Raw genomic sequence first — 27,857 nt, 5'->3', positions numbered from 1 at the left:
TTGACAGGAATATAGGATTTGATTGCCTAGAGTTTCGCTGTTAGTGTGGTGACCACTGACCTTAGTTCTGGTCTCAGTTTTGCAGAAAATTCTGCATCTCATGGAAAGGGAAAGAGGACCTCCCATCAGTTGTATGTATTTTTGCTAGCTTCTAGCACCGTCTGAGGCCACAGGGACCCAACTGGAAGGTCAGGCACCTCTGGAGGCCTTCCGTCCACTCTGCGTGTGTGCTCAGTCGTGTCAGACTCAGGGAGTCGTGTTGGACACGGACTCCCCGGACTGTAGTCCACCAGGCTCCTCTGTGCTTGGGATTTTCTAGGCAAGGATACTGGAGGGGGTGGCCATTTCCTTCTCCAGGGGATCTCCTGACCAAGGATCGAACCCATGTCTCTTGCTTTTCCTTCGTTAGCAGGTGGCTTCTTTACCACTAGCGCCACCTGGGAAGCCCCCATACACTGTACTGAGTCCCCTTAAAGCCTTCATTCAAGGCTGTTTTAAGCAAGTTTCTGGTTCCCAAGATTCAGCAGGAACGAGGTATGAGCGGTGGGCGTGTGAAGGTCGGGGCTGGCCCCGTGGTGACCTTGAGCAGGGGCCCGGTGGACACCCTCTGACAGCTTTGACAGCAGACTTAATAGCAGTCATAATTTCTCTTCACGAACCACACTTGCTCAGAGCTTTCCTTTGGAAAAGTTTGCTTTTCATGGTTAGTGAGTTATTATTCCTCAGAGGGGAGTAAAGAACCATTTTCAGTGGTATCGGAAACCAGAAATTCAGATGAGGGCCACACAGAGGAAAATACAGTCGGTCCATTGAGATTTACATTATACTTCTCACAGTAAGAAGCCTTCTTAAAAAGGAAGTTTGTATCAGTATTATCAGCTATACTTCAATTAACAAAAAAGACAGAAAAGAATTTATTCTACTTGGGTAAAAGGTGACTTTTTATTTATTCATTTAAAGAAAAAGGATGACTCTGAATTTGCTCCTTCTGTGGTCACAAGTTCCCTGAAGTTACCTTTTATAAGAGGAAAATGAGTGTCACTGGGTTTAGGAGAGGAGGTGTCATGCTGATGTTCATAGCTATCATTATGTAGCAACTTTCCTTCTTTCTGATATTAAAACAAACCTCAGTTCATTTAGCCTTTGTGCTTCTGTAGGAGTGTTCATCAGGCCTTTCCATTTTTAACTTGCAGATACCTGATAGTAGGTACTGTTAATTTTGTTTGTTTGGAATATTAAAAAGAGAATTTGTTCCTCCATTGAATGTTTATTGAGTCCCTTCTGTGTACCAGTCTGTTACCAGGAATTGAGAGGGTATAAGATGTCAGTCATTGAACACAGGGGCTTCTGATCTAGTTGGGGACAGACAGAGAGAAAGAATGTGCAAAGTACATCATTTAGAAGGTGATAGGGGCCTTACAGAAATAAAATGTAGCAGTGAGGAAGGAATGGCAGAGCAGATGCAATTTTTATAAGAAATGAAGATAATTCAGTGTCATTATGAACATAAACTTCACTTCTTTTGTCTTTTTTGGACTAACCGAGCATTTGGATAGACAGATAATCCTTAACAAGCTGTTGGTTTTTGGTTCCAGACACACAGAGGTACAGAGACGGTAAAACTCTCCTAGTAGACAGCCTAGTAGACAGACGTTGGTAGGTGCAGGAAGTGGGTTTCCTGCCCTTCCCTTTTCACTGAGTTTCCCATCTGTGAAGTGGGACTCGGGCTTCCCTGGTGGCTCAGTGGTAAAGAATCTGCCTGCAATGTAGGAGGCTTGGGTTTGATCCCTGGGTCAGGAAGATCCCCTGGAGAAGGGAATGGCAACCCCCTCCAGTATTCTTGCCTGGGAAATCCCATGGACAGAGGAGCCTGGTGGGCTACAGTCCATGGGGTCGCACAGAGTTGGACACGACTGAGGGACTAAACCACCATCACCACCACCAAAGTGGGACTCAGCCCCTCCCGCCTCACCATGAGACTGGGAGTTGACATCAGACACATAGAGTATGTCTAGTAGATGGAGCTTTTATGAGCTATAATATCATTATTTTTATTAGTTCAGAAACAAGAACTGTGAGCCTGTGGCTTTTCTGCTTCCTAACCCGGTCAGTATTTTCATTTGTGTACCTTCTGTGACATTGGCAACCAAGTTAAATCTTGGGACATATAATATAAACAGACATCTGTGGAGCTGGTTTTTAAGATCTCTGAGGTTCAGAGACCACATTCTTCTGAAGTAATACTAGTATATTTCATTGGTTCTAAGATTTTAAATTTTAACCCGATTGGGAGGGGTCCTCGGATGATTGGCACCTGACTGTGACCCACCACGGGTCAGAAGATGCACCTCCGTACAGGGAGCTTTGCGAGTGAAAGCAGGTAATTGAATTATTTAGTGGCGAATATGCCGTTTTTCTAGGAGGTGCAGTGGGGCATGGAATCCGCCTGCCAGTGCAGGAGACACAGGTTCAGTCCCTGGGTTGGGAAGATCCCCTGGAGAAGGAGATGGCAGCCCACTTCAGTGTTCCTGCCTGGAGAACCCCATGGACAGGAGCCAGGTGGGCTACAGTCCATGGGGTCGCAAAGAACAGGACACAACTAATTACACATAATGCCATTTTTTGCTTCATAAGTGATTTTTTATGAAGTTTGAAAATAAACATGGTGAGTTTACTGAAACTCTTCTGCGAAAGGGAAGAAAGACAAAGTGATTTTTTCCCTCTCTATCTTAAAACTCAAGTTCAGGTTTAGGTAAGCTCTTTTTACAGCACGAATGAGGGCCTGTTGGGAGCTTTGCCGGCAGGTCTCCGGGTCCCCCTCGGCGCCCCCAGCTCAGGAGCGTCTCTGGTTGACCGTGGAGCGGCCGCGGGGCGGCCAGCACTCTGCACACCCCTGCAGTCCTCAGCCCTGGAGTGCACAGCAGGGCCGTGTGCAACGTGTGCACACAAGCTGACTCCCCTGTGACTGGCTTTGATGGGCAGATTCTGGATTCTGCTTTTTTCATAGCCATGCTGGAGCCCACCTTGCTCACATTGAGAGATATGATGACCCCCAGAGGGGGGCCATTCGAGCAGGGGTCATGGGCATTTAGTCTCCCTGATGAACCACACATTATGTTGCACCTAAAAGCAATTCTGAGTGGTGTTGAGCAATGTGCGATGCTGTTCTGATTACCAAAAGTGGGGTGAATGTGTTAATACAAATAGATATTTTTTATAACTCAAGTTTCTGTAATATATGTTGATGTAGAATATTTTTGATCAAAGAGATTGATTCGTTTTTGAAAAGAATGAAAGATACTGGGAAATAAATACTGGCAGTTGTTACCTGTCTTATCTTGGGGACGTGAGGTATTCCAAAATAAAAACTAGAGCCAGTGATATTTCCCTCAAAATACTATCTGGTATTTTAGAAGATAACTTTGTAATGATACTCTGTCATTTACAACAGTACCGCTTCACACTCTTTAAGAGTACCTTTCATTCATATAAACGGCCCAGGAGCCCATCATTTAGTTTTCCTTCTGATATTTTTATTACTTAGGAAGAACTGAAGCCACTAGTTTGAAAAATTATACAAGTTCTCGTCAGGGCAAAGAGCCCAGCTGTGACATGCTGGCATGGTCCCTTGGACTGACTTTAAGCTCGTTGAGCTTCAGTGTCTTTCATGATCAAGCTGACGTGAGGAGACGAACAGGATCATTTTGACTATCAGATCAGAGCTCTCGATGCCATACCTAGCGTGTGTCAGCTGTGGTTTAGTTGTTGACCACATTTAATACCTGAGTTACTGGTTTTATAAGTAATTTAACACTCTTCTGGACTGCAGGACTTAACAGTACACATAGGTCAGTTTAAGCGTTCAGAATCAGCATTAAGTGTCATTACTGTTAGAAGGAACTCGTGTATAACTTTTTGCGACCCCGTGAACTGTAGCCTGCCAGGTTCTTCTGTCCATGGAATTCTCTAGGCAAGAATACTGGAGCAGGTTGCCATTCCCTTTCCAGGGGATCTTTCCGACCCAGGGATCGAACCTGCATCTCCTGCATTGCAGGCAGATTTTCTTCACCGCTGAGCCACCAGGGAAGCCCGTCAGACATCCTAGGACATTGTAAAGACCCATGTTGGTAAAATGTGTTTTAAAATACCAACATCTGCTGCTGCATATGTTTTCGGCATCCTTAAAGTAAAGAATCTGGTCTCCTGTTTGTTTTGTTTGCATTTTCATTTACCTTTGCTGGACAAGGTAAATAATTTTTTTTTTTTTTGACAGTATATTTTATTTTATTTTTTTTTTAATTTTTTTAATTTATTTATTTTTTCAGTGGGTTTTGTCATACATTGACATGAATCAGCAATAGATTTACACGTATTCCCCATCCCGATCCCCCCTCCCACCTCCCTCTCCACCCGATTCCTCAGATGAGAAAATAATGATAAGTTTCATATTGTGGCTTGAATTTTGCAATCTCAGTACTGTACTTCTGAAAAGACATGACCAAGCTATAAAATTAAATGAAGTAAAAAAAAAAAAATGAAGTATATACTTGGGAAAACAAAAGTTTTCTTTCTCTGTGTTTTCTTCTGAGAACTTTGACAGAAATAATACAATAAATGTGGTAGTTCCATCAAAAATATTCAGATACACGCGTAGACTTCCTTAGGGTGTATATATGTTAATGAGAAATAGTTCTACCTTTCTGTCAAAGGCCTGTCACGTGAAAGTTGTACTTAATATGTGATGAATCTTTATAAAGTTCTTAAGCTAATTTTGTTCTGCTTTAAAATTCTTTGTGCCATTCTGTCTGTCTGTCGCTTTTGTTTTTTGTGTGTGGCTTTTTGGAGAGAGTGGGGCAGCTTGACCACAGGGGTCAGCTACTGCCCTTGAGAGGGGAGGGCGCCCGGGAGCCCAGCTTTTGTGAAGTCCCCATCCACACAGAAGTTTGGTGAACAATCCTGTCTTTTCCTGTTGAGATTTAAAGCCCAGTTTGGTTTGTAGTAAGGAGAGCACTTAGAATGTATGGGGGAGAGAGACAGAGACAGAGAGAGAGACAAAGAGACAGAGAGAGAGAGAGACAGAGAGAAACAGAGAGACAGAGACAGAGAGAGACAGAGAGACGGAGAGAGACAGAGACACAGAGATGGAGAGACAGAGACATAGAGAGAGAGAGACAGAGACAGACACTGGGGGGAGGAGACACACAGGTGTGAGGAGGTGAGTTTTAAGGTGAAGGAAGCACGGGTACATGAACCTTTTTTTTCCTCTCCAATCATAGAACTGAAGAAGGGCGGGAACAGACCCGCTGAAGGAAGGAGACAGGGTTCTGGGACACCCTCCCCGAGCGGGTGGCCTTGCCGCTGGGCCCGGCGGAGCAGGGGCGCTGGCCTTTGGAAGGTCCTTCGGGCCGGGCGGGCCACCCCAGCCCCGGGCCTGGGTGGTGGTGATGCTAGCCGCCCACAGGCCTCGGGAGCTGCGTCCTCCGCTTGGTGTCTGAGCGTGTGCACATGTGTGTTTGCAGGTGGCAGAGACAAGCGCGGGGGTCCCATCCTCACCTTCCCGGCCCGCAGCAACCATGACAGAATACGGCAGGAGGACCTCCGGAGGCTCATCTCCTACCTGGCCTGTATCCCCAGGTGAGTGTGGGGGGCCTGGCCGCTCGCCATCCATCGGGCCCCTCCTGGGAAAACAGCCCCCCGGAGCCCGGGTCCCAGCCAAGCGTTGCCACGGTGAAATCACATTCTTGCCCCCTGTTTCCCTTCCGTGATGCTTTCCCTCCCGGGTGTGGGGTGAGAGGGGCCGAGTTCCTCGGGGCGTGGGGTGGGGCCCCCCAGGCGGGCACGTGAGGATGTGGTGCCTGAGGCAGCAGTGGGGGCCCTGATCCGAGCCTGCTTCGTGGATCCTCGGGGTGCAGGCAGATGTAAATGCCCACTGCCAGGGGGCTGGTGACCGCCCCCGACCCACTTAGGTTGGCACCAGCCAGGGAGACAGCCCTGTCCTCTGGTGACCCCCTCCTCACCGTGGCTGGGGCAGGTCAGCTTTGGTCTGGATGGTCTGACCTTCAGAGGGAGCTCCTGGGTTTTTCTTCGCGTTCTTGTGTGTCCTTTGTGGGAAAGCTATCACACATCATGAAGGACACGTGAATGGGCCCCTTATGGGCTTAAAAATGTGGAAAACGTTTCCCCCTTTGTCTTACCCTGGTATTTCCTTGAACTGTTGAAGTCCTAGAGTTGGAAAGAGTCTTCGAAGTTGTTTCCTACTCTGTCACTTATAAATATGGCGTAGCTTACGGCCACCTCTTACTGAGCTTGTACTGTGCCGTGTGCTGTGCTAATGATGACAAAGAGAGAGAGAGAGGACAGGGCAGAAGCATAAGGAAATCCCTGCCGCCCTAGGTGATGCTTGTCCTAGAGTTTAAATGAGCAGCAAGGTGAATTGCATCCAGGTGAGCTTTTAAAAGCAGTTATATTGTTGGAATTCTGGATATAAGTTTGGCAACTTGCTTGCTTTTTGTTCTTGAAATCTGTATTGGTTGTAAATATTAAAAAATTGCCTTTTTCATTGATGTCATAGAAAAATTGATTCATGTATATTGTTGATCATCTGATGACCCACTTTAAACGGAGACACAAAACTTTGTCCTGGGAATTGCGTAAACAGAACTGGAGGGAAGCAGGCGCCCTTGTGCCTGTCCGCCGGCTCCGACAATGATCACTTTCTGCCCATCTTGTCTGCTTTCCTCGGAAAATAGAGTATATCACCAGCATCCTCTTGTTTCTCTCTAATGTGACCCTCCAACCACTGAGCACAGTTAGTTCACTTCATTTCCTGGATTTGCCTCTGTATTTACAACTCTGGACAATAGGAAATGCCATTTTCTTGTTCTTAGTTCATTTAATGAGCAGGTAAGAGAGATGATGCATTTATCCACTAATAACGGAGGAAGATTTCACAGTGGTCCAAAGAGCAGTGGCAACAAAGAGATTCCTCTCCAGGCTCACTCAGGTCCTCCAGTGACTGGAAAAGAGCCATGATGCCCCCAGGGGGCCTGCAGAGGTGGGAGCACTCCGGCTTTAGCCAAAGGGATCAGTGATCATCATCAGAAGATTCAGGGTGTGAGAATTTGGTGGGACCTACCTACGGCTTGCTTGTTCTTAATTTCTGAGTCTGATAACTTGTTGTTAGATTCAGAGTGATATAAACAGTCCTGAACAGTGGAGGGGGGGTGCCCGTGGGACTCCTGTCTCAGTCCACCACCATCCACCCCTCCCCACATTTTCTGCGAAGTGAAGGAGCCTCTGGCTACCCGTTGGCCACACAGTCGCAGGACCACACATTCACAGATGTGGAGAGAGTGCTATCCGGGAAAAGTGTGTGGGCAGAGTCGGACAGGCTGGCCTGGTGACTTATATTTATGGGTTTTCTGATTTATGTGATAGTAATCTGTGCTTCTCGGATCATCGTGTTAAGGAAGATTATGTACACGCGTGCCCGGCGTGGCAGCTGCCCACGCTAGCTGCCTCAGCTGTAGTACAGTAACGTCCGTCTTTCAGATTTGCTTTCCGTTCTCCTTCTTGCCACGTGTTCTAGAGCCGGATCTTCTTGTCTGTTTTTTTCTGCGTGGCTTCCTGATTCTCTTTCCACTAGAACGTGGCCTTGGAGATAAACATCAGTGTGTTCTGAGCGGCAGTGACTAGTTTTGAATATTGTTATTTGGGACACCTTCCCTTCTCCTCTCCCTTTCTAAAGAAACAAAACAATGAGAGTAACAGACTGACTTTCATATGATTAATTTGCAAGGAAACTTTTCCATGAAATGAGTAGGAGAGAAGTCAGAGTGGAACTTCTTGCTGGCGTACATGGGTCTCCCGCATGGAGATGAAGTCACATTAATCTTGATATATCTCTAGTTGTTTGTTGCTCTTCACACATGAAGTATGCTAGCTAGAATGTTTTGTCTTCTTTAGAATGATTTATAGTAGCTAGGGTTTCCCAAGTGGCTGAGTGGTGAAGAGTCCACTTGCCAAATGCAGGAGATGCAGGAGACGTGGGTTCAACCCCTGGGTTGGGCAGAGCCCCTGAAGGAGGAGATGGCAACCTGCACCAGTGTTCTTGCTGGGAAATTCCGTGGGCAGTGGAGCCTGGTGGACTACAGTCCATGGGGTCACAAAGAGTCAAACACAGCTGAGCGTGTGCACACATATACATAGCAACTAAATGGATAAATCACTCTTTGGTCACCAGTGAAACCATTTGAAACTCTGAGCTGATTCATTCATGAATATGCATATAAGAAGATACCTTCTTCATCTAGGAAATGAAGAAAGAAGACTTTCTTCTAGAGACCTGCACTGAAAAAGGACTTTAGTTTTATCTATGTGTATTTTTTTTAATCTCACAGCTAAAGTGAAGCTTTTAGGTAAAACTGCTATAAAATACCTTGGTTAATAAGTTTCACTTTCCGATGAGCAGTGTCTTGGAGGTGGAGGCATGGCCCAGAGCCCTTGTGTAGCAGCCGTACTTATTCACTGGATGCTCAGAAGTTAGGGCGGGCTTTGGGGATGTTTGCACGTCACTGCTTTCTTAACAGTGCTGCCTGACTTTCAGCTTGTAAAGACAGACGGGTGGGAAGGCTGGGCACTCCCAGCCCGGCTGGTCTGCTGCTCGCGTTCCTTGGAGTCCCTGGTGAGAACTTGTGAGTTGGATCGCGGAGGCAGGTGACTAGTTAAGCCTTCCGTACACCGTGCAAGCTCAGGGCGCCTTTGGCTTGTGTCTCTCTCCAGCTCGTTCCTTTTGTTAAGCCTGGAGTTACTCAGGATTCCTTCTAAGCCCCTGTCAAGTGGAGCGGCTTTGTAGTTTTATGTACACACTGCACAGGGCTCTGTGAACAGAAAGACAGGCTGCCAGAGAATTGACCTCGATGAGGGGAAGACCGATAAAGCCCAGGCCCTAAACAGCAGCTGATCACAACCATCGAACCCAGTGCTGCAGTTGGACCGTCTCCGGGGCACGTCTCTGGTGTGCAGCAGCAGGCCCTGAGGGTCTGGAGCCCCGGTCCCCACTGGGCAGCAGGCATGGATGTCCTCCCTCGCAGGCCGGCCGAGCCCCGAGGACCTGTCGAGCCCAGAAGTTCCTACTGAATGGAATCCTGCAGGATGGCAGACCCCATTAGTGTCCGAGGAAGGCCAGGCCGCTTCGTTTCAGTGACTTGGGAGATTTCAGGAGACATTTCTGGGAGTGCCAGCTGCCTCTAAGGATTTATGAAGGAGGCTGAGACACTCCCCAGATCCTGGCCTGGGACCTGCCTGAGACAGGAAAAGCGATTCCATGAGGAGCCAAGGGTGACCTCTCTTTAAGTTCATAGTCATATAGAAGCGAATCAGATCACTCCTCACTGCGTCCCACGCTGGAGTGATAAGCCAGCGGCCGCTGGGTCGGTCAGTCTGTGTTCCTAGGACTGTGAGCCGTCACCTGCCCAGGTTCTGTCACCCCAGGCTTTCTGGGGATGTTTTGGAGCTGGGCCTCTTGCCCTGCTGTGATTGTTGCAGGAACCTGGAGTGTCGGTTATTCTAATGCTGAGAGTCCAGATGAGGAAAAAATGGAATGTGTGGGAGTGGGGAGGGCAGGAAGGCAGAAGAGCTCGTGCAAGGGAGCGGGAGATTGACTTAAATTTAGTTGAGGTTGTGCTTTCTTTGGGGGGGGGGTGTCTACAGTGGGCTCACTTTATTGAAAAAATTTTTTAATTAAAATTTTTTCAGTATAGTTGACTTACAATATTTGTGTCAGTTTTAGTTGTACAGCAGGATTATTCAGCTATCCATATCCATATATATATTTGTTTTTCAGGTTATTTTCCATCGTAGGTTGTTACAAGATACTGAGTGTAGTTCCCTGTGCTATGCAGTAAACCCTTGTAGTTTATCTGTTTTATGTATAGTAGCTTGTATCTGTTAGTCCTAATCTCCTAATTTATCCCTGCCCGTCTCCCTTTTTCCTTTGGTTGCCGTGAGCTTGTTTTCTATGCCTGTGATTCTGTTTCTGTTTTGTATATAGATTCATTTGTATTATTTTTTAGATGCCACACGTAAGTGGTACCATTTGATATTTGTCTTTATCTGACTTCACTTACGATATTCTCTTGGTTCATCAATGTCATTGCAAATGGCAATATTTCTTTGTTTTTTACGGTTGAGTAGTATTCCATTGTGTGTATGTGTATATATATCACACCTTTATAAGCCAGTTCTCTGTTGATGATCACCTGGGCTGTCTCCATGTCTTGGCTATTGTTCATTGTGCTGTTATGAACATCGGGGTACACCCCTAATTTTTGAATTAGAGTTTTCATTTTTCTCTGTATGTTTGTCCTGGAGTGCGATTGCCGGATCATACGGTAACTCCCTTTTTAGCTTTTGAGGCACCTCTGTACTCTTTTCCGTAGTGGCTGTACCAACATCACCACCAGTAGTGTGGGAGGGCTCCCTTTGCTCCACACCCTCTCCAGCACGTTTGTAGACTTTTTGATGACGGCCATTCTAACTGGTGTGAGGTGCTACCTCATTGTAGTTTTGATTGCATTTCTCTAATAATTAGCAGCATTGAGCATTTTTTCATCTGCCTGTTGGCTGCTATCTGTATGTCATCTTTGGAGAAATGTCTGTTTAGGGCATTTCTTTAGGGCATTTGTTTAGGGCAAATGTCTTGTGCCCTTTTTTTTAAATTAACTTGTTTGTTTTTTTGATACTGAGTTGTATGAGCTGTTTGTATATTTTGGATATGAACCCCTGTCAGTCACATGGTTTGTAAATATTTTCTCCCATTCTGTAGGTTGTCTTTTGGGTTTGTTGATGGTTTTCTTTGCTATGCAAAAGCTTTTAGGTTGGTTTAGGTCTCATTTGTTTAGTTTTGCTTTTGTTTCTTTTTCCTTGGGAGATCCATCTAAGAAAATACTGCAGTTTATGTCAGAGAATGTTTTGCCTGTTTTCTAGGAGTTTTATGATGTCATGTCTTAATTTTTGTATATGGTGTGAGAGGGGGGACTATGGAGTTCTAACGCATTTCATGGACACTTTGACTTTTGTTTCTTCTGTTTTTTTTAACTTTTAATCTCATCTGTTTGTCTGTGGCTGTGCTGGGTCTCCACTGTTCTCAGGGCACCTCTAGCTGTGGACAAGCCACAGCTGCTCTCTGTTGGTGCTCGGGCTTCTTGTGGCAGTGGCCTCTCTTACTGTGCAGCGCGGGCTCTGGACACAGGCTCAGTAGTTGTGGCGTGTGGGTTAGTTGCTCTGCAGCACGTGGGATCTTCCCTGACCAGGGATTGAACCTGCGTCTCCTGCATTGGCAGGCAGATTCTTGACCATTGAGCCACCAGGGAAGCCCTTGTTTTTTTTATTGCAGACATGCTTTATGTACCGGAGAAGGCGATGGCACCCCACTCCAGTACTCTTGCCTGGAAAATCCCATGGACGGGGGAGCCTGGTGGGCTGCAGTCCACGGGGTCGCTAAGAGTCAGACACGACTGAGCGACTTCACTTTCACTTTTCACTTTCATGCACTGGAGAAGGAAATGGCAACCCACTCCAGTGTTCTTGCCTGGAGAACCCCAGGGACGGGGAGCCTGGTGGGCTGCCTGCCGTCTCTGGGGGACTGAAGTGACTTAGCAGCAGCAGCAGCTTTATATGCATTTCTTGTGTCCTCAGAGGTTGAGATTTAATAAAGTTCATAATTTTTATGTCTTCATCAAGGACATTCTTAAGAGAAACCGGCTCTGTTGTTTAACAGCTCTAACTTGGAGAGAAGAATACAGCGACTTCAGCGTTGCCTTGACCTGTTGCTAAGAGGCAACCGTGTTCTCTGTGGCCTGTGCACTCTCAGTGCAACCGGCTGACAAAGACAAATAAGACACAGTAATCCCATGAAAATAGGTGAACCCCCAGACCCTGCCAGACGGGGGTCCCCGGGGCTGGTGAACCACGCCTGAGAAGCTGCGAGGGAACTCAGGGTCCCAGGCAGGTTAAAGGGAATAAACTGGGACGTTCAAAAGCTCGCGCCTGCTGATGGGGGTGATCCCAGCTCCCCGCGGTCCTGGAGCCTGGGTGACTGCTGTGCCCGGCTCTGTGCGCTGTCGGGATGCCCTCCCTGTTTGACTCTGTCCTTGTCTAGTGGCCCTTTACCCTTCCTCGGCAGCGTGTGTGACCAGTTAATGCACACAAGCCCAGGGAGGTGGGCAGGGTGGTGTCACTGCTTTTCTCCTAAAGAGAAGACAAGATGCAAAAGCCGTGGACACAGCATAAAGACTTGAACATTTTTGAGGCTGAACCCTGTGCGGGTACAGTTAGTCTGTTCCGTTAAGGCACCAGGGAGGGCGAGAACCACGGCTAAGACCCACGCTCTCTCGGTATGGATTCTGCGTCCAGCAGCTCCATGGGTACCAGCGCTGGCCGGCCAGGCGGTGGGCGGAGGGACCCGCCCCGCCAGCATCAGGATGATGGAGGCAGAGCCCGCCTCTCCGGGCCGCCTCCAACCAGACACAGGGGCAAGCCCTGGCGTGGTGTCAACCTGCCTTTTCTTTCTCTCCAGTGAAGAAGTCTGCAAGCGAGGGTTCACGGTGATTGTGGACATGCGCGGGTCCAAGTGGGACTCCATCAAGCCGCTGCTGAAGATCCTACAAGAGTCCTTCCCCTGCTGCATCCACGTCGCGCTGATAATCAAGCCAGACAACTTTTGGCAGAAACAGAGGACTAATTTTGGCAGTTCTAAGTTTGAATTTGAGGTAACTTCCCCGTGTAGCCAGACCAACTCAACCAGTAGGTGTGGTTTATAAAAGCTTTTCTGTCATCATTGCAGGCTGGTTATAGATGTTTCAAAACCATGTATCCAGCAAAAGCTGCATATCTTAGTTACATATGACGTGTAAAGTTAGTCATTATGTTAAATAAGACAGTCCGGTTGGTTTGTCACCGTATCTCCATGGGGGTTTAGGTTCCAGGCCTCTTGTCTCTGGGCGATGGGGTTGCTGGGGTGTAACCTTTGTGTCTTAGAAGCCTGTTTTCCTTTCACTTCGTGGGATAAAATAGCTTTACTGTTGAGCACAGTGGCTTTAGGTGGCTTCCGAGTCCTCACTGTTAACCTCAGCCGTGGAAATGAGGGAATGATAGGGAGAAATGCCCAACCTCAGAGTTCCTGAGGAGATGTGTGGGAGAGGCTGACTTTTTATCGCATCCTTAATTAATGCTGGAGCGAACCATCTGCTCTGTATTTCATACATCAGGTCTCTCGTTTATGAAAAGGGATGGATTCCTTTAAACCCCGGGCGGAGCCCTGGGTGCAGTTAGCGCATAAGGTCACTGTCTTTCAGGCAGTGTAAAACAGCCCTCAGCCCGCCAACTGACTCTCCTTCCCCTGGAACCTCCTCTCCTTAGGCTCCCAGGCTTCTGACAAGGCTCTGATGCAGTTGGTTTCATGAGAGTATTATGGGGAGAAAGTACTCTGGCCAGCTGGAAACTTGATTCGTGCCATATTGTGTAATAAAATTTAAATATTTCCTAATTACAAATGCTAATTTTTAGTTGACTAGATGGTTCATCTAGCCACTTGCCCAAACATTAGGTTGCAGTGAACGTATTCATGTATTTTAAGGTTAACAACAATACTAGTATTAAACATATCACACAATATTAATTCTTAAGCTTGATGTTACATGTTACACCTTTCAGAATCTTTTCATGCATACACGAATTGCATTTTAAAATTTGGTTCCTTGGTACTGATTTTCAATCTGAAATCTGCACGTAGTTTTTGAATTTGAAACCCCACTCAAGAAGTTTAGGTGAAAGGTGAAACCAGTAAGCCTTTATCTTCACACACAAGATGAAGTGAGTTTGGAGGACAGTTTGTCGGATATTAGTTCTTTTCTTGACACAGAATGTAAAATGTGTTGTATTTGATGATACGCATTTTAAGCAGACATAACAGTTTGTTGGTGTAAGGTCTGTAGGTGTTTGCGCATTTCACTGTGCTGTGTCCCTCCGGGCCTTTAAAGTTTCCTGCCCTGGTTTTTCTGTTGACCTGCTCTCTATGCTATCACCTGCTTCTGTCCATGAAGTAATTGCTCCATGGACGTTTTTAAAGTCTGGGCAGATGAGACAGAAATGAACCTATAGTCACATTTCAAGCTAAAGTGCTGGGCCGGGAGCTGCCCCTCTTTATAGCTCTGCCTCTTTTTGCCATTTCTTACGCCAAACGTCATAGAGACGCAGCTGAAGGTTTCTCTAAGATTAGAGGTAACAGAGGTGGGGCTTTATCTTTTGGTTCTAGGCCACATATTTTTTTCTCTTTTCCTTTGTCCTCATCTTTAACTCCCCTTCCTTATGTTTTCCTTGAGGCATCATAACTAACATTAACTCCGCGTCACATTCTGTTAGGGTGAGATGAAGGTTCATCGCCTAGGTTGTAATTGGCTAGAGCCTTGTGAGCATTAGATTGTTATATAGGTGATGTGCAACCCGCGTGCTGCTCAGGGGCTTCTCTGGCGGTGCTGTGGTTGAGACTTTGCCTTCCATTGCAGGGGGTGCGGGTTTGATCCCTGATTGAGGAGCTAACATCCCGCATGCCTTGAAACCAGAACACCAAAACATAAAACAGGAGCAATATTGTAGTAAATTCAATGAAGACTTTAAAGATGATCCACATCAAAAAAAAAAAATTAAACAAAAATCTGTGCTGCTTAGAGTCACTGTGGATCTCTGCAAGTGAATGAAACATTTGTTCTCTCTCCAGCTTTGTGAGAAGGGCGTCTGCCAGCTTTCTTGCTAACCCTTGAGCATTTTCTAAATTTTTAAAAAGTCACTCATGTTCCAGTGTGCCTAACGTAGTGAGTTAATTTCCACATTCTTGGAAAGAAATTGACTTTCTTTAGCTGTCATGAAATTCATGATTCTATTATTTTAGGTTTTCCAGCTAACAGCCATGTGTTGCTCTAATGAATTTGTCTTTCACTGAGTGTACTGATGCTTCTTTTCATTTACATTTGTTTTAATGGGGCCAGCACAAGGTATGTTAGGTTTTCTGTAAGTGGATTACTTGCTTCAAGTTTAAAAATCTGTGGTTAAGCGTTATGGTGTGGTTAAGTATTATGATAAGACCACGTAAGACGGGTGCATCTTCTCACACGTGATTTTCTCTCCCCTTAAGACAAATATGGTCTCTTTAGAAGGCCTTACCAAAGTAGTTGATCCTTCTCAGCTAACGCCCGAGTTTGACGGCTGCCTGGAGTACAACCACGAAGAATGGATTGAGATCCGACTTGCTTTTGAAGACTATATTAGCAACGCGACCCACATGCTCTCTCGGCTGGAGGAGCTCCAGGACATCCTCGCCAAGAAGGAGTTGCCCCAGGATTTGGAGGGGGCGCGGAACATGATCGAGGAGCATTCCCAGCTGAAGAAGAAGGTGATTAAGGCCCCCATAGAGGACTTGGACCTAGAGGGACAGAAGCTGCTGCAGAGGATTCAGAGCAGCGACAGCTTTCCCAAAAAGAACTCGGGCTCAGGCAACGCAGACCTGCAGAGCCTCTTACCCAAGGTGTCCGCCATGCTGGACCGGCTGCACTCGACGCGGCAGCATCTGCATCAGATGTGGCACGTGCGCAAGCTGAAGCTGGACCAGTGCTTTCAGCTGAGGCTGTTCGAGCAGGATGCTGAGAAGGTAGTGGAGGGGGCGGGGGGCGCTACAGTGCTTCCTGGAGGGAGGCTGCCTGGGTCGCTGGGTCTGAGCACCCGAGGCCGGTTGGGTCGGGAGAAAGGGCGGGAAGGAAGGGCTGGGGAGGGGCGAGCCACTCACAGGGCCTGGGTCAGAGACCAGCAGTGTCAGTTCAGAGCTCTCCCCTCAGTCTGCTTCCCAACGTCTCTCATCGCGCGTGCAGGGCTCTTCTAGAAACCTAGAGTGGTTAATTACTGATGGTCTGGTTTAGAATGCCTGTAAGATAGGTGCGGATATTTTCAGTTAAAAGAAGGAAAACTTTATATTCTTGAAAGCAGTAATTATGCATGTATTTTTGTAATACTTGCTCTTCCACCCAGAAAAGCCAGTGAGAAAACACCCTTCAGATCCGTTATTGAATTTGTTTTCACAATAAAAGGCGAATAATGAATTAAGAATAATAGCTTCTGGGAAATAACAGGCAATAATTACTTACGGTTTCCTGTCAAACCAGCAGGTCAGAATGAGCTCTTGTCTGTCTCAGCAACGTGAAAACAGGACACTTACTTAGAGGAAAGGGCTGCAAGCTGTGAATGTGGGTGGATTGATCTGTGTTAATCTAAGCTCACTGAATTCTTTTCAAGGACAGGAAAATATTTTATAAAGTTAAGAAAGCCTATTAAAGTCTTTGATATAAAGGGATCTTTTGAAAGGTGACAGTCCAGCACTATTATCCCGTACTGTTATTTGGTAAGCTTCTAAGCTCTATTTGTTTAAGTTGACCCTTAAATAGCATGGGGGTTGGGGTGTTGACCCTCATGCAGTTGAAAATCCACAAACTGTGCTCTCTGCCTCTAAAACAAAGGAGTTGATAAATGACTCACCCGAGGATGAGAAGCTGAAGCAGTTTGGTAGAATAAAGGCCCCAGTCCCCTGTTCTTTTGATTCCATATATTGTGATTTCTAGTTGAACACAGCTTTTTGCCACACTTAAAGATGTGTAAAATGAAAATACAGGTTTTTCATTTATTGAAAAATATAGATACTTCATTTACTTCATTTATCTGCATGTAAGTAGACTCATGCAGTTCAAACCCAGGTTGTTCAAGGTTCAGCTGTAGTGCCTTGTCAGAGATGCTAGAAAATCTTCCTTTCAGTTACTCAGTGAGCAAGTGACTGTCCCTAGGTTCTGTTCACATCACGGAAGCAGCGTTGATTGACAATCATTTCTTTTCCCTTAAATGTTTTCTTGGGAACAATGTAGTTAATATCCTTTTCCAGGTAGCATCTATATTGAATCTTAAGAGAGATGTCATTGTTAAGGTTTTCCCCATTTCTTTTTATTTTTATGGTAAATTTTATTGTTTGCACAGGGATTTTTTTTTTTAATTCTTCTTGCATTAAAGAGCATAATCTCTTAGTCGTTGAAGTTGCCGTCAGTGGTCTGTGGGCAGAGCAAAGCCCATCCAGAGACCTGTAAGCTTGTAATTTCACCTAACGGGTCTCTAATTGAAGAGCAGTGTGGCTAATTATGTGGCTCAGCTAGCAGAGAGTCAGAAGATTGGAGTTTTAATCAGCCTGGGGGATCTGAATGACCTATCCTTCCGACGTATCTACTTCTTAATTCCTCATCTGTCTAAGGAGCACCCTAGGTAAGAGTGTCTTGTAGCTCCTGCACGTTCAGAACTGTGACTTGGTAGCTGTCTAGAGTCTTCTGGGCTCCAGCGCCGCAGGGCTTGTTGGCGGAAGGACGCCGCCCTTCCTTGGTTTGGTCCGGTTCCTGGGCCTGTGTCAGGCCTCTCTTTCTCGGGAGTGATCCCAGGTTGTCTTTTTTCATCCCGGTAGATGTTTGACTGGATCACACACAACAAGGGCCTGTTTCTGAACAGCTACACCGAGATTGGGACCAGCCACCCTCACGCCATGGAGCTCCAGACCCAACACAACCACTTCGCCATGAACTGCATGGTAAGACATGGGGCGCAGGGGTGTCCTGCTGCTGAGCTTACTTTAACAGACTGGGGGGGTGGTATTTACACGGCTCCTTCCAAGCATGCTGCCCGGAGTCCCTGCAGGGTCTTCTGATGATCCAGTGGAGCAGCTGACCTCCAGTCTGGGAGATTCTCTGTGGTAGCAGTGTTTAGGTAGCTTGTTTTTACGTTTGTAAGCAAACAGAAGTGAAAACAAGCAAACCAACCAACCAGTGAAACTTGAACCAGTTCGCTTGGCCAGGCCCACATGCATGGATTTGATGCTGGCTTCTGAACTGTCCCTCTCGGGAGCCCGCGGGGCTCTTTGCAGAGGCTGAGTCGCATGAACCAACCCGCTGTCAATTTGCTGGCAGCCCTTCCTGAAGACATAAGCCAGCCTGCCACCCTTCTCAGGGGCATCCTCCAGTTCTCCTAAAACGTGAGCCTTCCTCCCAAGTTGAGTGGAGGGCCGGGGTCTGACAGCAGTCTTTCCCACAGTCCTGTGGCTCTCTGGATGACCTTGGCCTGTTGTGATATGATTGGGGTTGCTGCAAGATTGCAGTGTAAAATCCCCTGAAAGAACCCAACAGTGAATTTTAAATAACAGTCTTAGTATGGTTTTGGAATTAATATAACTAAAACAAAGCTATACGTTGTTCTGTAGGACGTAGGGTTCCTTCTGTAGAGAGTTTCTCTAGAAATTTTCACTTTAGAGACATTTTTGGTGTGGACTTGAGCCCGACCTATGGAGGTTAGTTAGCCCTCTTTGCCTGGTAACTTGTGTCTAAAGTGCGTTGAAACGATACAGAGATGGGATCGTTGTTTAAATTAGTTCAGTAAGAGGCCATTTCCTTAGAGTTCAGTCTACAAAGTATTCCACTTTGGATAGTTTCAAAAAAAAACATTCAGCAATTAATATTTTTGTAACAGACACTATCCCAAAAGTCTGATACTGTTCTTGTGTTTGAGATAAGAGAATTTTGGGGTTAAAGATTGAGCCTGGATATAGATGAGGAGAATAAAAATGGGCCTTTATGGAAAGCATCATAGAAGACTTTTTTTCCTAACAATTCCGTATCAGTTTTTCAAAATATTCAGAAACTTCAACTAAGAACAAAAGACAGATTCAGTCCACCATTATCACATACTTTAAAAACTAGAATACTGAAATGTATTTTATAAAAACTAAAAAGGAGCAGAAAGGGTCCTCTGCCTCCCCCAGTGTTGCTAGTGATTAGGAATAAGCAGAAGACGAAGACAGGCATGTGGGTTATGAATGTAGAGGTTTTTAATTCTAACTTCTGTTTACTGGGTGACCTTGGGTAGCCTGTTTAATCTTTTTGAGCCTCAGTTTCCTAATCTCTAAAATGGGGATAATCTCTACCTAACATGATGTTGCATTAGTTTACTTACCAAGTTTGTGTAAGACAACAAGAGGAATTTATCAAGTAAGTACTTCATAAATGGTAGTTGCTACCAGTAATGTTATCACCTCATTAAAAATACTGTCAGTAGTTTTAGTATATTATGGTAAGTAAGAGACTCTTAAAGGTATGGGTAATACCTTTTTTTTTTAGGTTTAAGTATATTTTCTATTTTTCTATGATGCACTTCTATCACTCCTCTAAGTAAAACTTTTAATTAAAAAAGGCTATAGTCGCCTGTGCATTGCGGGGTGACAGTTCTTGGGGGCGCTTTGCAGGCCTCCCAGCTCCCAGTTCTCAGCACCTCCACGAGCCCCTCGTGTGTCTGGACGTTTACTTATGCAGAAGTGGGGCCTGACAACCTCCAGCCCTTTCTTGTGCTGTCTGTTGTGTTTTGAACATTTTTGACAAAGAAAATAGAAGTGCTAGATGTCAGTGAGCGAAGTCGACTTTAAGAAAGCATTTTAAGGGACAGCAACGGCTGTGCTCATTCTCCCATCACAGGTGTTTTATTTTATTTTATTTTTTTTTATCACAGGTGTTTTAAAGGCTCTCATGGTAAGAATGAGAGAGGTGGAGGCACAGCTAACATGGGGAATTATACACTGCCGTGTCTGTGCACGCTCATCTGGGCTGTGTGCACGCTCGTCTGGGCTGTGTGCCACATGGCTCCTTCATCCTGCCATAGTGATAGAGGCATGGCCCAGGCAGGATTCAGAGAGTGCTCCTCTGCATGCGGAGCGCAGGCAGTTTGAGGGGATGGAAGCCATGCAGGCCCTGAAACAGATGGAGGTGGGGTGCAGCCCCTTCCATGGGCCCCTGGATCCTGACAGAGGGTGCCTGCTGATGCTCTTTCGAACAGACCTTTGGGATAGATTTTCCTCTTTAAGGATCCAGAGAGAGCAAAACTCAGTGAGTCTGGTCAGTGTCTCTAGAGGGAGAGAACGTGTATGAGAAGGGGAGGCATTGCTTCTTAGAGGACAGTCATCGGGGCGCTAATGCCACATGAGGCCGTGAGGCCAGTTCCCCTCGGATGGTGGCCTCGACTGCCCATCACAGCCTCACAGATGCCCCCCTGCCTGCTGGGCAAGCCCCACACCCGCACGTGGTAGCTGGTTTGATCCCGCAGCCCAGAAAAGTGCCTCAGCGCCCTGCTTCTGCGGCTCTGTAAACCCAGATGACTCCACCTAGTTCAGGCTGCGATCAGGAGTGGATGAAAGGAATGAGTCAGCGAAGGTACAGAGAACGCCAAGCGAGTTCTGTAGGCTGCTTCCTTGGGTCGCTGCGCTCGGGGTGACAGTGGTGAGGCTGGTGCAGGGGTCACGGGGCGAGGCAGCGGGAGATGCCCCAAGGACCACGTGGGCAGGAGAGACGGGAGGAAGAGTGCAGGAGTTCAGGCAGGTTGGGTAACCCGGTTTGTTTTAGGGGTGAGGATGACGGGAGCCAAAGGTGAGGCTGCGATTTGGGGAGGCCCAGTGCACGGTGCAGTGTTGGGCTGCATCACAAAAATCTTAATAAATATATGAAGAGCAGCAACAACAGGCTTCACTGAAAGTGCGCGTTCCGCACCCTGCCTTTGCTTTCTTGTGATCCTTAAAGAAGATGGAAGGCAGAAATGGAAATACCATAGTGAGAACTTCTTTTGCAAGAAAAATGCCCTTTTTTAAAAAAGAAAAAAGCTTTGTATTCTCATTTTTGCCACAAGCTACTCGATTTGAAGAGATTTCAACACAGTAGAAAAGCTCGTTTAAAGTTGGAACACAGCATTGTTCTGTTGGTCCCCCGATTCACATTCCCTGGGGAACGTGGATCCATTTCCAGGTTTCCTGTTGGCACCAGAAAGCTGACTTGGGCTTGTGTAGAAAGGAGGGCTTGTTTTCACACAGAGTAGCCTCTGGTTGCCGCGTCCAGAGTCTGTCGTTTCTGGGTCCTCATGACAGACTTTGGCAGTGGCTCCCGTGATTCTGGGCGGCAACTTACCGTCTGGACCCTTCTTGGGACGGGAGGCCAGGGCGCAGGTCAGAGGGCATTGTGTGTATTGCTTCTGTGCCCCTCCCAGCTGGTTCATCTGTATTCTGCAGTTTTAAAATTAGAAACTGAAATCAAGGCTTAGGGTTTATGGAAATCCGGATAGCAACACACGTGTCCTGTTATCCACCTGGTGCTATTAGAATGTGACTTTTAAGTTCGTAGGCAGCTTCAGAAGGCGCGCTCTGCGTCTGTCGGAGCGGCACCCCATGCGCCCCGCCCTGACCAGCCCCCCTCTCGCCCCTCCGCAGAACGTGTACGTGAACATCAACCGCATCATGTCGGTGGCCAGCCGCCTGGTGGAGTCGGGCCACTACGCCTCCCAGCAGATCAAGCAGATCGCCAGCCAGCTGGAGCAGGAGTGGAAGGCCTTCGCGGCCGCCCTGGATGAGCGCAGCACCTTGCTGGACATGTCGTCCGTCTTCCACCAGAAGGCCGAGAAGGTCAGTGCCTGGGAGCCCGGCCCCTGCCTGCCTCCCCCGGCCCCCCGCAGCAGAGCCTCAGAGACCACTGGGGCGCTGAAGTCACCCCGCGGCGCTCAGCCCTGCTGCAGGCCCGGGGTGCTGCTGCACCTCCTCGTTTGTAAAGTGGAGGTGAAAGTCATGGAATTGAGGGGCCGTCTTATGGAGTAAATGAGGTTCACACTAGGGGCCTGCACACAGCCTGTTGCCCCAGCGGCTGTTCTCTATCCCCTGCTTTCTAGCCCTCCTCCTGGCCTCTTCCTCTTCCCTTGAGAATTCCAGTTGGGAGACTCGGGTGGCACCTAACAGACGGCCGACTCTCCGGTTTAGGCCCCAGGGTCTGCTTTTCCCGCAGCCCCGGGAGCGGCGGCCGCGCCTGTCAGGGCGGGCGCCTGCCTGGGCCTGGCCGTGGCCCGAGCAGACGGGTGTGGCCTCCGCTCCCAGCGCTGGCCCCTCTGCCGGCATCGCGCGCGTGCAGGGTGGCGGGGTCGTCTCCGGTCGCTGTCTCAGGGCAGCAGTGTTCTCAGGAGGTCCCTCCAGCCCAGCCCACTTCCCCCGGTCCCCTGGGCCCAGAGGGGTGCTGGCCCTCAACCGGGCTGGGCCGCGGGGCTGGGGCTCTCAGCCTCCCGGCAGGGCTGAGCTACACCAGCCCGGGCTGCGGTGGAGAAGTGGCTTTGGGGTACGGTTTCAGCGTCCCTCACAATTGTTACATTATTTCTGTGGATTCGGACCTCACACGCGCTTCACCTGCCGACCTGCTGGTCACAGTACCTTGTCTCGGAGGTAACGTGTGAAGTGTGCCCCTGACACTCCCCACACACCCACGCCCGGGCACACCTGCCTCAGCGGACACGCTCGGAGAGCAGCAGAAGAGAGGGAGCTGTTGTGACTCAGACGCTCGTGCTGGAAGCCTGGGCGGTGAGACGGCTTCCCAGACGTGGAGGAAGAAGCTCAGGAACCTCTAGCTGCTCGGGAGATGTGGGCAAGGGACAGGTGGTTACCTGAATTTGAAGGCAGAATATTGATAGAGCTTCCTCAGGGGTAGTTATTTTGTGGGGGAAAAACCTACATTCACAGGGATTTGCATTGATGCTTCTAAAAAGGAAATAGTGTCCTTTCATCTAGAAACAGCCCTGCTAGGTGGGTACAAGCCCCATCCTGCCCGGCATCTCGGAGGGGCAGCTGGAATGTCGCACAAGGTGCTAATTAGGAGTGATCTCAACTCTGGGAACCTTTAAAGTGTGAAGCAGGAGTGGAAACGGAATGGGAGAGCAAGATGACAGAATCGTAATCGCCTCGTGTGGAAGCTGTGAGTCGGGATTAGCAGGTTTCAGTGGCAGGTTTTCCTGCTAAGTTTATGCATGAGGTAGTTTTGTGATAAAGGAGACACAGAGCCCCTACGCAGGAAAGTTTGAGTTACAGTAACGGGAGCCCCTTCAGCTTAACACAGCACTGTCTCCACTTCTGTGTGGCCGCCTCTGGTCCCGTCACGGTCAAGGTCGTGGCATGTCGTTCGCTGGACATTCCCGTGCTTGGGAGAAGAGCTGCGTGGCCCCCGCCCACGTGCCGTCTGGGACGGTAGCACGGTGCCGGGTGCAGTCACCCCCTGGGCTGTGTGGAGGTGTATGACTTGCTTTTGGGCCCTGGAAAGGCCCTTCAGGATGATGTGAATAAAGTTGAAACCTGACAAGCTGGCTGGGGGACTCTTGGATAGTCTGAAGCATAAGGGAAAAATCTCTCTCTAACCATGGCAGGATCCGGAATTGCAGGCAATCCAGAAGATTGGCTCTGCAGGTTAATAGGCTCTGCCCTGCCTGAAATCAATGTAGAAATGTGGGTGCCATGGGGTAGTCCCCTCCCCAATGTTTTATTATAAAAAAATTTTAGACATGCAGCAAAGTTGAAAGAGCCTGGGGTGTTTTTATTTGGATAAAATAATGGCTTTAATTTATGAGCTTGAAGGAAACACAGCTAGAGGAATACATTGTTGAACAGAACTTCATGGGGTCTTGCATGAGCTCTAACAGTGCTTGTGGACTCCATCACTTCAGTAGCCAAGAAGATGCCCCATAGGTCCTTGGGGACAGAGTGGGCCCATGAGAAAGGCGGCGTCTCTGATGGGCCCTGACTGAGGCAGCAGCTGTACCCAGCAACCAAAACGTGTGTACAGGACCCTAGGACAGCTTCTGAAATGTTTCCTTCCCTCAAGCACAAGTGTAGTGGGTGTAAAGTCTGTCTTCCCCTTCACTGAGATTCAGGAGCACAGAAGGTGACATCACTGAGTGGTTTTCCTCTTCCCAGGAGAGTCTCTGAATAGGTCACCTCTGTTCCCTCTTTTAAGATTCTCTGCCTACTAGTTATGCTTAAGCTGTTTTCATAAACTCAGCAGGGATGAACCAGAACTCGGACATCATAGATTAGGTTTCCATCATAGCCACCCCTCTGACCCTCCTCTGGAGCTCTCACTAAGGATTTAAATGTGATCGGGGTGATGTAGGGCTCAACTCTGTGACCCTGCAGTTGACGGTGTGGCTGGAGGAAGCCGCCTTTGGGGAAGGACGGCAGCTCACCTCTGTTGGGGGGTGTGCGCCGCGCCCCTGCCGCTCCTTTGTCCCCCGCTCCTTTGTCCTTTGTGGGTGTTCTGTGCTGGTATTCACTTGTGGCTTTATGCACATAAATCTTGATGTTACAGCTAGATAAGAATGATGTTTCGTAGACTGTGCCTTCCAGAGCTGTATTGGCCATTATCCTCTCCCGCCCTCATCTCCTGTGAGGGTGTGGACGGGGTCAGAGTATCTGTTTACAGAACTGGAGACACGGCCAGTGGTTTGACTGGTAGACGATATTTAGGGCTCTACTTTTTTGGTCATGTGTTATATCCTTTTATATTAAGGAGCTTCATAGCAAGACTGTTAGAATTGCCTTGTTATAAATCAAAGAATTAAAGCAATTTGATTTTACTATACCTTAAAATCTCTAGTTTTCCCTATTTTTAAAAAAATGACTAGAGCTCTACTGTCCAGTGTGGTAGCCAGTGACCACCTTTGGCTGTTGAAGTTACCCTTCATCTGTCCTATGATTTTGCTGGGCAGAGAAGGGACCCCATATCTCTTAAAGGAACCAGGAGAAGGGAGTGTGTTTTTTCATAGTGAGGGAGTAGAAACGATGAAAGAAACAGTAGAGTAATATTTCCTAGAAATGAAAGCCGAAAATGAGGAAATTAGAAATAAGAAAGGAAACTCTGAACTTGGAATTCATACATGTATTATATATATATAAAATTCACTGAGCCTTAATTTTTCCAAAGAGGGGAAAGCCCCTCTAAATAAGGGTTTTAAGTGTTTACATTCTAGGAAGTTCTTGTCCCTTTGCTTCTAAATCGGGCTAACCACCTATGTTCAGCTGATGCAGTATCAGGCGTTCCTGGTGGGCGTGAAATTCACTAGGCTGGACGATCTCAGCAAGCTGGAAGTTCCCACTCTCAGCAGATGGAGGGCAGTGGCATAAATGCTTCTGAAAATAAGGCTGCTAGTTAATTATTCAGGCTTTCCTTTTAAAGCTTACGTATTAATCACTCTTCCTTCGTCTGCCTGCCTCACGTTTGCAAACTGGCTGACCCAGCCTCCTGCCATCCTCTCTGAGCAGTGCTAAAGCGACCACTCTGCTGGGCATCAGGATCTCCAGCTCTGAAGTCAGCTCCTGGTTTGAATTCAGAGTTGCCTGGAATTCCCTTGCATTCTCCTGCCTCTCCTCCACATCTGGCCAGATACTGTGTGTTCACTCATTTGGTTTTGTTGTTGAGTCGCTCAGTCCTATCCAACTCTCTGTGACCCCATGGACTGCAGCATGCCAGACTTCTCTGTCCTTCACTACCTCCCAGAGGTTGCTCAGATTCATGTCCACTGAGTCAGTGATGCCATCCAGCCATCTCATTCTCTGTCGTCCCCTTCTCCTGCCCTCAGTCTTTCCCAGCATCGGAGTCTTTTCCAGTGAGTCGGCTCTTTGCATCAGGTGGCCAAAGTATTGGAACTTCAGCTTCAGCATCAGTCCTTCCAATGAATATTAAGAGTTGATTTCTTTTAGGGTTAACTGGTTTGATCTCCTTGAAGTCCAAGGGACTCTCAAGAGTCTTCTCCAGCATCACAGTTCGAGAGCATCAATTCTTTGACGCTCAGACTTATGGTCCAGCTCTCACATCCCTACATGACTACTGGAAAAACCATAGTTTTGACTATATGGGCCTTTGTGGGCAAAGTGATGACCTTTGTCGGCAAAGTTATTTGGTTTATATTTGAGCATTTATAGCATCAGAGCCTCAGCTGGTGCTCTGATCCCACTAGAGGACAGTAGCCTCTGTCTGCTGTCTTCCGTTAGGAAGTGTCGGGCTCTGTGATGGGCACCCCCCCGTTGTTCCAAGCCCAAACTGTGTTTGTCGAGATAGTAAGAGGTGTGTGCGTGTGTAGGGGTGGTAGTCAGGTTTTTAAACCAACATCAGAGTCCCCCCCCACCCCATATTCACAGGGCGCATTGTTGTATTAGTAGGCTCTAGGAGGTGCTGTTCTGTGGGTACCTGTTGAACACCACACTTGATCCTAGTCTTTTTTCTTGATGAAGCACCTGTTAACATCCTCCTCCTCTTCGGCTCTCCAGCAGGGATTGCTGCTCTGGTTCGGATCTCCTTTGGGTGTCGAGTTTTTCAGAAGACATTTGGGGCCTGGAGCTGGCCCTTTAAGGGTTGCCATCTTCTAAATCAAAGACAAAAACTACTTGCACAAAAGTCCCTATAAAACCATGGTCAGGTTTCTTTCTGTTGCTGGGTTATTTTAACCCAGTGAACTTAAGTGTGCAGAGTCCTTTTTTGATGAGATTTCTGTGTTAATAAGTTGATCTGCTCTATGTTTTTTCAGGTAAATATAATCAGTACTTCTCAGGATACTTTAAGAAATGATAAGTTAATTAACTGTGAAAAGTGAAAGTGAAGTCACTCAGTCGTGTCTGACTGTTTGCGGCCTCATGGACTGACTATAGCCTACCAGGCTTCTCCGTCCATGGGATTTTCCAGGCAAGAATACTGGAGTGGGTTAACTGTAGGCGTCCATAAAACTGCCGGAAGGTTTCTCTTTACTGATAGCCTCAAAAATTGGGGTTAACTGTGTCTTAGCAGTGTTTTTGACTGCTTTTGGAACACCATCCAGGAAATGCTTAGAAATATGCCTAAGTAGTCATATGTGTGTACATGGGAATGGGGAGAGGCATAACATAACTTATTATCCTTCCGTTGTCCTGGTGATGTCAGGAGGAACCATGGGGGAGAGTAGTGAGGACCTTCCCCGGGGCCCGCCTCTGTGTAGCCATGTTTAAAGCTATGTGAAACCACGTGCCTTCAGATGACACTTAATGCCTTGTGAATTGGTTTCCAGCCCTGGGATTTCCATGCAGATATTTTCCTGAGCCAATACATTAATAATAAAGGGATTTTTAGAAACAGTGGTTACTCAGGTGGCTTGTCTAAGTTTCTAAAAATGTCCTATGTACCCAGGAGGTTATTCTCGTATATATTTTAAGAGAATCATAGCATGTTTCTCGTCTGGCAGGTCAGTTACCGTGTTTTAAATAGTCACGCTCTGCATTCCCTGATGAATGGAAAGACAGCGAGAACTAAAGAGAAAAGAGGAGAAACCCAGGAAAATGCGTTGTCTGTTTATTTGAATTAGTGTTAATTGAATTCGCATCCTTGATTGAGCCTTCTGCTGCTTGCCTTTGACACTTACCGTGATGGATGCTGTTGGGGTCTCCCTAGGAAGTTTGGCTGTGATTTCTCAGCTATTGATGAGGCGGGGGTGGCAGTGGAGAAGGCTGAGGACAGGTCAGCAGCCATGGCCGAGGACTGCTGCCTGCCGGCCCTTCCCGTTTACATGCACAGCAGGGACACCCCAAAGATTCCGCCACCTCCCTCAGCCTTCCTTCCCTCCAGAGGGCACAGCTCTGGAGTTTCGGCCTCCTTCCCAGCATCTCCTTTAATTCCTGTGTGTATTTACTCTTGAAAAGGTAGGCAGATGGACCCTCTGGTCTTCGTACTGTTAGATAGATGACTTCAGGAATCTTCCACTGCCTTTGTAATGAAAGAGGAGAGTAGGAGGGCTGGACCGCAGCTCTGGGAGTAGCCCACCTTGCTGCGGGGGGAGGTGGGGTGCAGGTGGACCGGGTGGCCATGACCCCCATGGCCAGCAGTGCAGAGCAGATGGAAACACGGATTCAACTGTGAAATGGGAGAATT

At 47.6% G+C, this 27,857-nt stretch overlaps 1 protein-coding gene across 1 annotated transcript in view; it reads left to right on the top strand.

Moving 5' to 3' along the window:
• TRIO (trio Rho guanine nucleotide exchange factor) overlaps positions 1-27,857 on the top strand; it is a 366,334-nt gene that overhangs the window by 130,429 nt on the left and 208,048 nt on the right. The window contains exons 3-7 of the mRNA XM_043488447.1: positions 5,520-5,634; positions 12,578-12,770; positions 15,191-15,703; positions 17,543-17,665; positions 21,371-21,562. Of these exons, the coding sequence (XP_043344382.1) occupies positions 5,520-5,634; positions 12,578-12,770; positions 15,191-15,703; positions 17,543-17,665; positions 21,371-21,562 (1,136 nt within the window). The remainder of the gene's footprint in view (positions 1-5,519; positions 5,635-12,577; positions 12,771-15,190; positions 15,704-17,542; positions 17,666-21,370; positions 21,563-27,857) is intronic.

The sequence above is a fragment of the Cervus canadensis genome, chromosome 16 (assembly GCF_019320065.1).
Source record: "Cervus canadensis isolate Bull #8, Minnesota chromosome 16, ASM1932006v1, whole genome shotgun sequence".
NCBI lineage: Eukaryota > Metazoa > Chordata > Mammalia > Artiodactyla > Cervidae > Cervus > Cervus canadensis.
This window is presented reverse-complemented; position numbering and strand designations above follow the sequence as displayed.